This window comes from Salmo salar, chromosome 01 (assembly GCF_965601325.2).
Source record: "Salmo salar chromosome 01, fSalSal1, whole genome shotgun sequence".
Classification (NCBI taxonomy): Eukaryota; Metazoa; Chordata; class Actinopteri; order Salmoniformes; family Salmonidae; genus Salmo; species Salmo salar.
The window spans coordinates 31,108,723-31,122,115 of record NC_138291.1 but is presented as its reverse complement, the minus strand read 5'-3'; the positions used below and the strand labels follow the sequence as shown (position 1 = coordinate 31,122,115).

At 41.6% G+C, this 13,393-nt stretch overlaps 1 protein-coding gene across 1 annotated transcript in view; it reads right to left on the bottom strand.

The window, feature by feature from the left end:
- The window catches only part of kcnh5b (potassium voltage-gated channel, subfamily H (eag-related), member 5b), a 98,830-nt gene that overhangs the window by 18,006 nt on the left and 67,431 nt on the right, over window positions 1–13,393 (bottom strand). Inside the window, exon 10 of the mRNA XM_014190142.3 lies at window positions 9,804–10,000. Within this exon, the coding sequence (XP_014045617.1) occupies window positions 9,804–10,000 (197 nt within the window). The remainder of the gene's footprint in view (window positions 1–9,803; window positions 10,001–13,393) is intronic.

Here is a 13,393-nt window from a genome sequence, read left to right as displayed (position 1 = left end):
TGTAATAGGAAGGCTGTGATTGGTTACATTGCTTACTAGGGTTATATTTGACATTGACGATATCTCGTGAAGTGCAAGACTATATATCGTGATGTCAAAACTGTACTCTATTTCAGTGGTCACCAACCAGTCGATCGCGATCAACTGGTCGATCTCCAAGGCATTTCTAGTTGATCGCCAACCGTTTCTGTAAAAAAAAAAAGAATAAAGCCTTGCGTTCCAATTTTCTTATCTCGCGCTTTTGACTGTAGGTGCACCCGATTCAGCTGTCCAGCACGCCAGTTAGGCGAAGTGTTCCTATTCTACACCATTTCATGTGTCTGAAGGTACGAACTCTACCTTCCCGGGGGGCCAATCGGATGGCTCAGATTACCGTGTCTGCAGTAATGTAGCGGGCGTAAAAGAAAGCTACAGTAAAGTTGATAGTGTGACATTTCAAAACCATGACTAGAGAGACTGTCAACGAATACAACAAAGAGCTGCTGTTTTTATGAGTGAGTTCATGTTCAAGTTCTCACTCAGCACTGTCAACACTTTTTATTCAAAACTTTTATAAGCCATGAAATATGCGTTCTTCCTACTTCAACTCACGCTACAACCAGCACTGCAACTGTAATGAATGAGAAGGAAAGTGTATCAATAGGCTTGCATTGTTATTATTAGCAGCTTGGGTCTTTTTTAGTATCAAGGAATATTTCACTTTCTCACTTCATAGGAGTAACAACATGAATTTGTGCATGAGGCAGAAATAATGCAGTGCGACTCGAGTTTCGCCATCTGCTGGAAGACGGTGTGTCCCTTTTTGGTCAGTGTCAGCGGAGGAAAGGGAGAGCAGAGGGACGTTGAGAGACGAAACCTCTGTCTGCTGCTCTCTCCTTCCGCTGAGACTGACCATGAGATGCAGGGATCATTAGCCCAGTAAAATAAAAATAAAAAGCAAATTATTTAAATGTATGCTCTTACCGGTGTGATCATATAGCCTACCTTAAAATGGTTCGAACAACAATGCATTGGCAGGGCAATTCAAGAAAAGCCTATATGCGGTGATAATGTATTGGGCCTATAGCCTACTGCACAAACCTCACAGTACTGTTTTTAATAGGTTAATGTTGACTAGGCATACATTATTAAGTCATGTTCCAAATAAATCAGAGCGGTAGATTTCGGCTTGCATTTTGACTCAAAAAAGGTTGGTGACCACTGCTCTATTTGAACTTCACAAATCAAAACTGTGCAGTTTTATCAGTTAGGCTGTATCAGTGTGTTGAAAATGAATAAATAAACGAATAAACATATTTTTAGACAATATTTTCAATATTCATGTTTATATTTTTCAATATTCATAAATTAATTTAAAATGTTTTTATTGAAATCAAAATACTACTCATATTACTACTCATATGACACCTATTTTTCCTTTACAGCATCTACAGATAAAACATTATGGAGTCTTAAAGGAGGCCTGGGTAATGGCAAAATGTAATAACTTTGCTTTGATTCATTATTTCTCAATTATGCTTTTAGATACAAATGTCAAATATGTCAACAATCATTCCTCCAAAAGACTATTCTATGGATTGATTACATTTTGTGAAAATCCCCAAAATCATGGTATTCTTTTGGTCTGGGTTTTTTGTGTAAACTCTCATTACTAATACATCAGTCGGCTGGTAAAAGTATCCTTGTCTGCAGGGTCTAGCGTCTCTTACCATTGTCCTCCAAGCACACAAGCTGTCCCAGCTAACAAAAATAAACCATAGAAAAGAGCCCCTAACGACACAGATATTCTGTAAGTATTTGGTGCACTCTGTGGATGTTTGCTTTTAGGCTTTCAACCTACATGTAAAAGAGGAATACTCCAGAGATCTAGAATTCTCTGAAAAGTATTGGTAGCCTAGTATTCGACAGCACTGTGAAAATATTCAAAACTGATCGTTTTAATACCAGAACCTTAAAGCACTGCAGAAGTACACTATAGATTTTGCTTAACAAACTATGTGCAGTGGCCCCTTTAGGCAAAAGAAAAATAGCAGATTTGCATGTGTTTTTTAAAGAAATATAGCTCTCTTTAGTCAGGTAAAGAGTCTAAAAGCCCTGAAGTGTTTTCTTAAATGAGAAAATGGTTAGGTAACTTAATGCTCATCTTACCAAGATAGAAACAATCGCTCAGACTAAGAAAGAGAGAGAAAGGTGCTTTGTGTTGAAAATTCACAGGGCCCCATTTTTAACATGAGCATTCAACTTTGTCTTTTGAAATCATTTGTCAAATGTTGTATGAAATAATTTGATCAGGTGAAGGAGCAACTTAAAATACATGAATTCAATGTTTTTATAATCAAAAGGATCAACAGTTTGAGTATTTGTTTCTGCATACCCACAAAGTATGCATTTATGAGATTATTTGAGAAAGAGAAAAGTTTTGTTGGTTATGAAAGTACACTGTGTATGCTGAAATACTAGCAAGAAAAACACCTTCCACACTTATTTCCACCAGCCATAGTCACTAATGGACTGAATGACAGACATACAGTACGTCACGAACTCCAGGTGCAGAATAGCAAGCAGGCCTGCCTCAGTACAGGTCCAGGGCTGACCCAAATACTAGCCGTCGTCATGTACCTGATGGCTGTGTGACATCTCTCACACTGCATTGTGACGAATAAGATGATGGAGATGGAACTCAATCAGTGCTCCATCACACCAATTCATTACACACACTCTCAAGCACCAGCCATGGTACCAGCTCACAAACTCAAAACAGGGACCAGCCCTTGCTGTCTCTGCCTGGCCGCTTCCCATCTCTCCACTGGGATTCTCTGCGCTACCCTATTACGGGGGCTGAGTCACTGGCTTACTTGTGCTCTTCCATGCCGTCCCTAGGAGGGGTGTGTCCCTTGAGTGGGTTGAGTCACTGACGTGATCTTCCTGTTCGGGTTGGCGCCCCCCTTGGGTTCGTGCTATGGGGGAGATCTTCATGGGCTATACTCTGCCTTGTCTCAGGGTTGTAAGTTGGTGGTTTGCAGATATCCCTATAGTGGTGTTGGAGCTGTGCTTTGGCAAAATGGGTGGGGTTATATCCTGCCTGGTTGGCCCTGTCCGGGGGCATCGTCGGACGGGGCCACAGTGTCTCCCAACCCCTCCTGTCTCAGCCTCCTGTATCTATGCTGCAATAGTCTTTGTGTCAGGGGGCTAGGGTCAGTCTGTTATATCTGGTGTAATTCTCCTGTCTTATCTGGTGTCCTGTGTGAATGTAAGTATGCTCCCTCTAATTCTCTCTCCCTCCCATGGGACCATGCCTCAGGACTACCTGGCTTGATGACTCCTTGCTGTCCCCAGTCCACCTGGACGTGCTGCTGCTCCAGTTTCAATTGTTCTGCCTGCGGCAATGGAACCCTGACCTGTTGACCGGACGTGCTACCTTGTCCCGGACCTGCGGTTTTCGACTCTCTCTCTGGACTCCACCTGCTGTCTCAAAATCTGAATGCTTGGCTATGAAAAACCAACTGACATTTACTCCTGAGGTGCTGACCTGTTGCACCCTCTACAACCACTGTGATTATTATTATCTGACCCTGCTGGTCATCTATGAACGATTGAACATCTTGGCCATGTACTGTTATAATCTCCACCCGGCACAGCCAGAAGAGGACTGGCAACCCCTCAGAGCCTGGTTCCTCTCTAGGTTTCTTCCTAGGGAGTTTTTCCTAGCCACCGTGCTGCTACATCTGCATTGCTTGCTGTTTGGAGTTTTAGGCTGGGTTTCTGTACAGCACTTTGTGACATCGGCTGATGTAAAAAAGGCTTTATAAATACATTTGATTGATTTGATATAGCGGCAGTTCAACACACACACACACACACACACACACACACACATAAACAGAGTATCAGCTCTGAGGGTAAAGGCTACCTCTGCTATTTCTCACTGGGAGATAACAGACCGCCAACATGGGTGTTAACTGCTAAAAGGCCACAGTAAGTAAGGAGTCTATTAGTATTTAATATATAATTCATTATGTGAAAATGGCTCTGACAAAAGACCTATTGAGTGTAGAGAGAATAAACATGGTAATTACCTTTAGGATTAATAACCTGAGAATTACATTCCAGAGTTCCCTCGAGTGATAGGTAGTGCTGAACGATTAGTGTTTTTGAGGTTGGTTCGGTTTCGGTTCCATTTATAAAAATGAATTGCGGTTATTTTTTAAACATTAAATACACTATGCATTATGTGGGTTGAATGCTGTAATGGACAGATCACAATTTACTGGGGGGCGGGGTGGTCGAAAATAGGGGAGGGTTGTCAAACTAGTTTTTGTTGCATTGGGGAGGATTGTGGGGGTTTTTATTGGGCAAAGTGGAGGATAGTGTGTTTTTTCCCTGGAGTAAATTCGATCTTTTGCAGGATTTACTCTATTATTTCTTCCATATAGCCAAATTTCCTAATCTGCTTGCATGCTCCTCCTCTGTATCAAGGTGTTTTGGTACTTCCCTTATGACCTACGCTTCTCCATGTGCTAACTTTTACTATGCCACAGGTCAGTATAGTCTATCAGTCTAACGGTCTGTCCTGCCCTCTATCCACCATTCATAGTGACAATAGTGGTAGGTAGATCCTTTGTCCGTATCTGTAATAGGCTAACTAGCAATCATACAGTGCATTCAGAAAGAATTCAGACCCCTTGACTTACATTTTTTACATTTAAATATCACATTTGCAAAAGTATTCAGACCCTTCACTCAGTACCTTGTTGAAGCTTCTTTGGCAGCGAATACAACCTCAAGTCTTCTTGGGTGCGACACTACAAACTTGGCACACCTATTTTCGGGGAGTTTCTCCCATTCTTCGCTGCAGATCCTCTCAGGCTCTGTCAGGTTGGATGGGGAGCGTTGCTGCACAGCAATTTTCAGGTCTCTCCAAAGATGTTAGATCGGGTTAAAGTCCGGGCTCTGGCTGGGCCACTCAAGGACATTCAGAGACTTGTCCCGAAGCCACTCCTGCGTTGTCTTGGCTGTGTGCTTAGGGGCATTGTCCTGTTGGAAGGTGAACCTTTGCCCCCAGTCTGAGATCCTGACTGCTCTGGAGCAGGTTTTCATCAAGGATCTCTCTGTATTTTGCTCTGGTCATCTTTGTCTTGATCCTGACTAGTCTCCCAGCCCCTGCCTCTGAAAAACATCCCCTTAGCATGATGCTGCCACCACCATGTTTCACAGTAGGGATGGTTTCTTCCAGACGTAATGCATGGCATTCAGGCCAAAGAGTTCGATCTTGGTTTCATCAGACCAGAGAATCTTGTTTCTCATGGTCTGAGAGTCTTTAGGTGCCTTTTGGCAAACTCCAAGTGGGCTGTCATGTGCCTTTTACTGAGGAGTGGCTTTCGTCTGGTCACTCTACCATAAAGACCTGATTGGTGGAGTGCTGCAGAGATGGTTCCTTCCTGAAGGTTCTACCATCTCTACAGAGGTACTCTAGAGCTCTGTCAGAGTGACCATATGGTTCTTGGTCACCTCCCTGACCAAGGCCCTTCTCCCCCGATTGCTCAGATTGGCCCGGGCGGCCAGCTCTAGGAAGAGTCTTGGTGGTTCCAAACTTCTTCCATTTAAGAATGATGGAGGCCACTGTGTTCTTGGGGACATTCAATGTGTGCAGACATTTTTTGGTACCCTTCCCCAGACCAGTGCCTCGACATAATCCTGTCTCTGAGCTCTACGTACAATTCCTTCAACCTCATGGCTTGGTTTTTGCTCCTCTGACATGCACTGTCAACTGTGGGACCTTTATATAGACAGGTCTGTGCCTTTCCAAATCATGTCCAATCAATTGCATTTAACACAGGTGGACCTCCAATCAAGTTGGAAACATCTCAAGGATGATCGATGGAAACAGGAAGCACCTGAGCTCAATTTCAAGTCTCATAGCAAAAGGTCTGAATACCTATGTAAATAAGGTATCTGTTTTTTGTTTTTTTATAAATTAGCACACTTTTTGAAAAATCTGTTTTCACTTTGTCATTATGGGGTATTGTGTGTAAATTGCTGTAACGTAACACAATGTGGAAAAAGTCAAGGGGTCTGAGTACTTTCCGAAGGCACTGTATCTGCCAGCTGTTGGCTAGAGCGCACGTGCCAATAGCAGAGTGGGCACATTCCCTACACCTACTGTACGCAACATGCTTAGTGACAAAACCATCAGTATGCCTAGAGTTGAAAAAGCAATGGAAATCCATTGAACTTGTATTTTTTATGTATTTACGCACAGACTTTTATCTGTAACAAGTCAATTTGATGAAAACACAACTCTGATGGGAAAATTCTCCAGGATTTGGCAGATAAAAAAAAAATGAAAAGTTAATAACAATTTGGCTTCAGCACCATTCTCTCTCGCCTTAAGCGCAGGTGCGCCTGCTGCTGAGGAGAGAGAAAAACAGAGGAGCCTTGGCTTAGGCTACTGTTGATTGTGAAGATGGAGTCCTTTTTCATTGAAGTAAAACAAAAGTTAGAGGAAAAAGAGTATGCCTATAGTGAAAAGCCTAGAAGGGTAATTTAATATAAGTTTTAATATGGTAGTGGACTAAGATGAGAAGAATGTAGGTTACTGTGCAACTCCCATTCAGGTAGGATGCAATTTTGTAACAAATTTATTTATAATCATTTGTTTTATCATTATTATTGTATATCATTGTTATAATTGTTAGGCTATTTATTAATCGAAACCAGTTCTGTAAATATGCTGAACCTATTTTGTTTAATTCTGTTGAGACATTTTCATTGGCCAAATTAAATTTGATCTGTCTTTTTAATTGTGTACTCCATATTTATTTTAAGATACTATAGGTTATAAGTAGGTCTGTTGTAAAATAAATAACAGCCTATTTCTGTCATTTGTTGGGTATGGTAGGCACTTGCCTTTGTTGGTAATTGCTGCGATATAGCCTGTGAAGGTTTAAACCAGTTCGCAAGTGTTTTGCTTCATTCTGTTGTGCCATTTTCTTTGGCCAAATTGTTCCAACTGTAATGCTGTGTTTGACACAGCATAATAGCCTGCTCGTATGCCATCTGACATAAAGACATGCATGTCGGTACCGTAGCAAGCCGCCAGCATATCTCTATAATATAGAATAATATATGCCATTTACTGTAGCAGACGCTTTCATCCAAAGCGACTATCTCTCTCTCTATCTCTCTGGGGCTAGGCCTAAGCTTCATGTTAAATTTTAATATCACACAGTGGACCCTAAGCCTATACATGCAATGCCCTGATGCAATTAGTGTTCAAATCTCTGACAGCTGAACCGTGAGGTGGACAATTATTGTTTTAGGAAAGTAGCCTAAAAAACTATTTTTTAAAAATGGCTATAAAGTTTTGCATATCCTATACATCGAAAGATAAGGAATAGTGTTTTTGTAATTTGTTATAGGCTGTTTTTAAGGACACGTAAGTGTGGCTCATTTGGCCAATATCCTTTGTTTATTGATGGCGCTGGCTGAGCCAATTCGGATCTGAATGCATATGGATGTCTGGTAAATTTCTCAAATGTCTGGTAAATTAAAATCTTCCCAGTCACGCTGTGCGGCGCCAAATTCTCCTAAAGTAAAACCTCAAAATGTGAATATTGTTTTTATGCAGATTTCCGAAAATTTGCATTAAAATCTGTCGCCAATTGGATGGGAACTTACAGATACCCTAAAGACTCTGGCAAGTGCGCTAGTCCAGTGTCACTTTGATTATGCCTGCACATCATGGTTCACCAGCAGCCCCAAACATCTAAAGAATAAGCTCCAGACTAGGGTTGAATATTTTCTCATTATTTTACAAATGTTCCATCCAAGAATAATCACTTTTCTCTCAGGTAAGCCCGTATTTCCCTCCCAAAATGGAAGCATTCTAATATGATTTGATTAGAGCTTTGGTCGGCATGAAAATTCAAGCCTGATGCTACCTGAGCCTGATAAGCCATACATTAAATACATTTTATGAGCCCTACATTAATGACATTTTATGAGCCCAAGCTCCCCCCAAAAAACGAATGATTGTGCCGTTATCCAATAGACAGCCTATGAAAGGCTACCACACATTACACATGACAGAAAAACATAAAAGCCCATAGATGTGCTGTAGCTATGTTAAAACAATAAGGTGACCCCCAAAAGCCAGAGATGTGTACATTAGATGTGCATTCAGTCCTTATATTACTGTAGCATATGCTGCAGCAAATGTAGGGACCACAATGGAAATAAGTCCCCGACTTTATTGTGCAATCATGGTAACTTTTAAAATGATTTGTGTATATACACTGCATGTATTTTTATAATAAAATCAATCAATCAATCCAAACTGTGCAGAGGCCATTGATTAATCAAAAGAGACAGCTGTCAAAAAACACCAACAAGTTTAACGACATTCAGAGATTGTCAAGCCAAGCCTTCGATACTGGGTAAGGTTACAAGGTAAGGAGGGATGCGTTTGCTATTTGTCGAGATTGACATCTATTTATTGTGGTGTTGAAAACGCAAACCATGTCAGTATGCTTTTTTTCTTTATTGTTTATGTGGTACATTGGCACACAAACCTGATAGTGGAAAATGAATTGCATATACAGTATTTTCTTTAAGTATAAAGATGGCATCAAAATGCTGAAAATCTGACTTCCCCCTAGTTGATCATTGTCTGCAGCTGGCTCTGATTGTGAAGTAATGAAACAGGCAGAGAGAGAGAGCTCCCCTGTGATGGTCAGCGAGCCCTCAACCTTCTGACCCGTAGCCCTGCGTGGCATCGACTGTGCCACAAAAGCAAAGTAGATACCCACGATTATAAACACAGGGTCACTACAGTTAATGCTATTTGTGGCCGTAAACATTGTTTAGAGTTAATTCCATGAGGGGGGAGGGTGTTCAATTGATTTTACAGTACAAGGGACACATTCAGTTGAACGAGCAGTCCCAAACAACAATGAATAAAACAATTAATAAAAGTCCCATGATGGTAGTGACTGCCCATAACGGCTTATAACTTACTAACCATCATTGATTCACATTCATTTATTTAATAAAATATTTCAGTGGTGTATATTACATTTGTTTTATTTGATTACCAAGTCATCATCTCATCTCTATAGAGCTGCTGCCTATGCTGTCTGACAAAATCATTGTTTTAGTAATGCTTCAAAGTAAATTATACATACTTTTATGGCTACTGAATACCAACTATCAATCACTTAGATCATGTATTTTCAGGTAGAGATACCTAGAGAGGACACTGTTCTCTATCGCTCTCCATCACGCATTCTTCTCTGGAATCTCTCTCTCAGTGTCTGTCCCACACTAATCTAATGTAGCAGAAGTTTAAAAAAAACACAGACCGGACAAATAGGCATACAATGGATTATGGTGATTGTAGTTAATTACCACGTTTTCTGCTCTACACTGTGTTGAATGTTGGAAACTACTACTCCATACTACATCGCACAGTTCAGATTTGATATGATTTATCTCTAGAGAAACGGTGCAATCTGCACATTGAGCACACCGAAAAAGAAAAAAAGAAAGAAAAGGAATTCAAATAAAACTGACATTTCGGTTAATGCTCAGCACTAGTGATTGGAGAACTAACTATCTGCAGTCAAGGAGAAAGGCAACAAAAACACTCTGCAAAAGTTTTAGATGAGAAAATAGGATACAGAAGAGGGAGGGAAAAGGAGGAGGACTGACATGTGGTTGTCAGTGTGTGTGTGTGTGTGTGTGTGTGTGTGTGTGTGTGTGTGTGTGTGTGTGTGTGTGTGTGTGTGTCACTGTGTAACTCATACCCGCTTGCGTAGGTTGCAGGTGAGGATAAGGTTGCGTGAGAAGGAGTTAGCAAAGGCTGTGTAGAACTCCAGAACCTTGAGCAGTGCCTCTCTCTTGATGACGTGCAGGTCGCAGTATGTCAGCGCCCGCACGTTAGCACACGCGTGTGCAAGAGTGGTCTCTTTCCAGAACACATCTCCAAACACATCTCCTTTACCTGAGAGGGGAAAGATAAATTGAGAGATTTGTGTGGGAGACAAAATGGTACAATATTTAGTATTTTCTCAGCGAAATCACCAGTCACAGATGTTATGGATATTTTGAGATCTGAGGTTTCAAGGTTTCCTTAGCAACGAGGTTATCTGGCTGAGCCCTTAGCAACCAAAGATACTCATTACCCAGAGCACAGTAAAATGTTACAAGCTGATTTACTCTACAGCCAGTAAAGACCAATAAAAACATATTATTCTCATTTCAACCCATCTAAAATTATCATAAACTGTCAGTTGAATATCAAATCAATGGTTCACTTGAAGGGATTGCACTAGTATCACCAAATGAAAACCAATGAAACTCAGTCCAACCAGTCTACCATACAGCAGAGAGAACCCAAACATCAGAACCACAACATAGACAGGATGTGTGAACCTTGTCTCTCCTGTACCATTTCCCTATTGGGTCTGAGGAACCATCGGTGCTGGAAGCCCCCCTTAGAGACACAGCACGCCACCAATTATTGGAGCCGATATGGAGAAGGTCAGAGAGATCAGCCTGGTGGCTCTAGAGGAGTTAGAGGTCAGCATCAACCTGAGAAGAGGTGTCTTACTGTCTGTGGTTGGAGATCAATGCAGTGCTACTCTCACACTACAATCATCCTTTGTGGAGGTGAATGGGAGTGAATTCAGTGTTTCATGTTTGTGTGATCAATGGTGGTCATGGTGACAACTATAGCTCTATGTAAGAGAGCAGATTTCTGTGACTAAGGCACAGTGCTGAGGCGGACTGATACAGTCTCATCTCCCTCAGTTTACTGCATATCCAATCAGTTCACTGGGCCAGAACATATTGCTGTTTGAATAATTTTCCCCACTAAAATTCCCTTTCTCATAAAGCAGCATGAATAATAGATTGCGAAATTAGTCCAATCATCGTTTCGCGAAACACAACTAAGCCAGAACAGAGGAGAAAATCATAAACCGATAAGGCCGATGGAATATTGTTTGATGGAAAGTTGCTGTAGCCCTGTGGCCAGTGGAATGGATTATTAAAGGTGTGTGATTCTGCAGGTTGTCCAAGTACAGGCTTGTTACAGTGGGAGTGTTGCAGGCAGCTCCTCTCCTCTGCTAGTGGGCTGCTAATGAAGAAGAGAGAAAGGATCCAGAGCTAAGAGTTAGCTTAGTGATTGCCAGGGGAAATCAGAGGGGTCTCTCTTTCTGTCTCGCTCTGTATCTGTCTCTCTCCCCTGTCAGCTATGAGCCCTAGCTATTCCTCTTGCCAGTTTGCACCTCTTACCTCCAGGGGGAGACAGGCACAGAGTTGGCCAAGGCTAAAGGGAGGTGATCACTGTCTGCCCACGAGACATACAGCACAGTCAGCTAACCCTGCCACCCGTCACCATAGTATTGTCAGGTTTTGCAACCAGTCTATGACTAGAATCACATACCTACAGTAAAGTGGAATTGAGCAGGGTGAATAGCAACATATCTGGCACCAAATGAGGCGTGACAGATGGAGTAGTGCTCATAACTCACCATCAACAATATTAAACATGATAGAACAAACGTACAGACTACCATTGTGCAGAGAGAGTTAATGCTCTCAGGATGTTACACTAATGTGCCTCCTTCCTCTCTTGCTGCGCTGCGCCCCCCCCCCCCCCCACGGCTCCCCCACCGTGGGTCTTCTGCAGTGTCGATCTGCTCTAAATCATCACAGCAGCACCAGGCATGCCCCCCCCCCCCACCCACCCACCATCCATGCCCCCTACAAAGTCTGTAAATGTGATCCCGGGACCACCTGTGGTGGCAAGACAGACGCCTCACGTCGGTGTCCATTTGAGCTGCTGATTAATGTCCTCCATGTTGTGAGGCAATTCATCTGTGGCTAATATACTTTTTATGAAGCTCTAACTACAGCCCTACTCTAGCTCCTAATGAAGTTAAAGTGGAAAAGCAATAAAATAGCCTCTGAAAACACCCGCTGGCACTACAGCCTGCTCTGCTGGTCTCCAACGCTGTCTTTATATTTCCCTTCTTTCTTCCTTTCTATTGTATATGGGTATTTTTTTTGTTGATGTTTGAGTTGACAAAGCATCAGCCAAACCCCAGAAACAACATCATCCACCATAGTGATGTCTCAAAACCCGCAGTCCCTGCGGTTATCGCGGGGTGGACGGGTTTAGTGTCATCAAACAGCGTGTGGCTGAAGGGCGGGTGGCGGGCGTACGGGTTGAATTAAGAGAAACAATACCATAAAAAAATCCATTAATGCATAATTATTGCGCAATTTATATAGTTTACATAGAATTTTTTCTTTAATTATTTTAGGTTATCTGGTATTAGTGCATAAGCCTAAACTTTAGGGTTTAACTGTACGCGCGCCAAATTGCATACTTTTGGGAACTGGCAGAAAAAGTTAACATCAATCACGGAGGCAAAAATTACATTGTCGAACTTAAATTCAAAAAGACAAAATCCGCGAAAGGAGAGTTAAAAATAAAGACAAGGGAAGGCCAAAAAAAAGTCATGCTTGGAAAATATTTGGTGAAGTGGTAAACAAAAGATGATACAAATTCGACAGTCACAAGACAACAAATAGGCCTATGGCATGTCAAGGAAACTGTAGCCTACTGTTTATATGGGTTAAATAGAAACTGAAATCTGGACATTGATTCACTAGAATATAACCTACTGTTTTTTGGCAAACTCCAAAGTCCTCTGATAATACTACTCACGAGCGAATCGACATCTCTGTGTGTTGAGAGAAATGTCTGAATGATTTTGTTTATACGAACACTGCATTGATGGTTAAGGGCTTAAGGGCTTGTAAGTAAGCATTTCACTGTAAGGTCAACACCTGTAGTATTTCGGCACATGTGACAAATAACATTTGATTTGATTTTGCGCGATTGAATTGAACTCTGCCAAATGTATCATAAAAAAATATTGCGCCTATTTAATGCAACCCTTGCTGTAATTAAATCGCAAAGCAGCATACAACTGAGCTAAACGTTTGGAACAAGTTCACTTTCTCATCCATAGCCTAAAAACTCATATCAGGTGCGAGTTTAGCTCACATCTGAAGGCTGCCCCCACATATAGAATGCGGATCGCTAAAATATCCTAATGATTATGATCACACTTCCTCAATCCAAATATTGTCGACACTATACCAAAGATGATTTGGTATGGTTTAGAAACTAGAGTTATCAGTGTAGCCTGTTATCGCCTGGACTTTTTGAAATATCTCCACACTTCCAGGCTTCCGTCATAACTGTCAATGTATTAAAAACAAATAAGAAGTACAAAGGGCAGTTTGGAAAAAACGTATCCAGTCCGAATCGCCCTCTGGAATAAATACACGTTCTCGAATAGGGCTATAGGCTTAATAA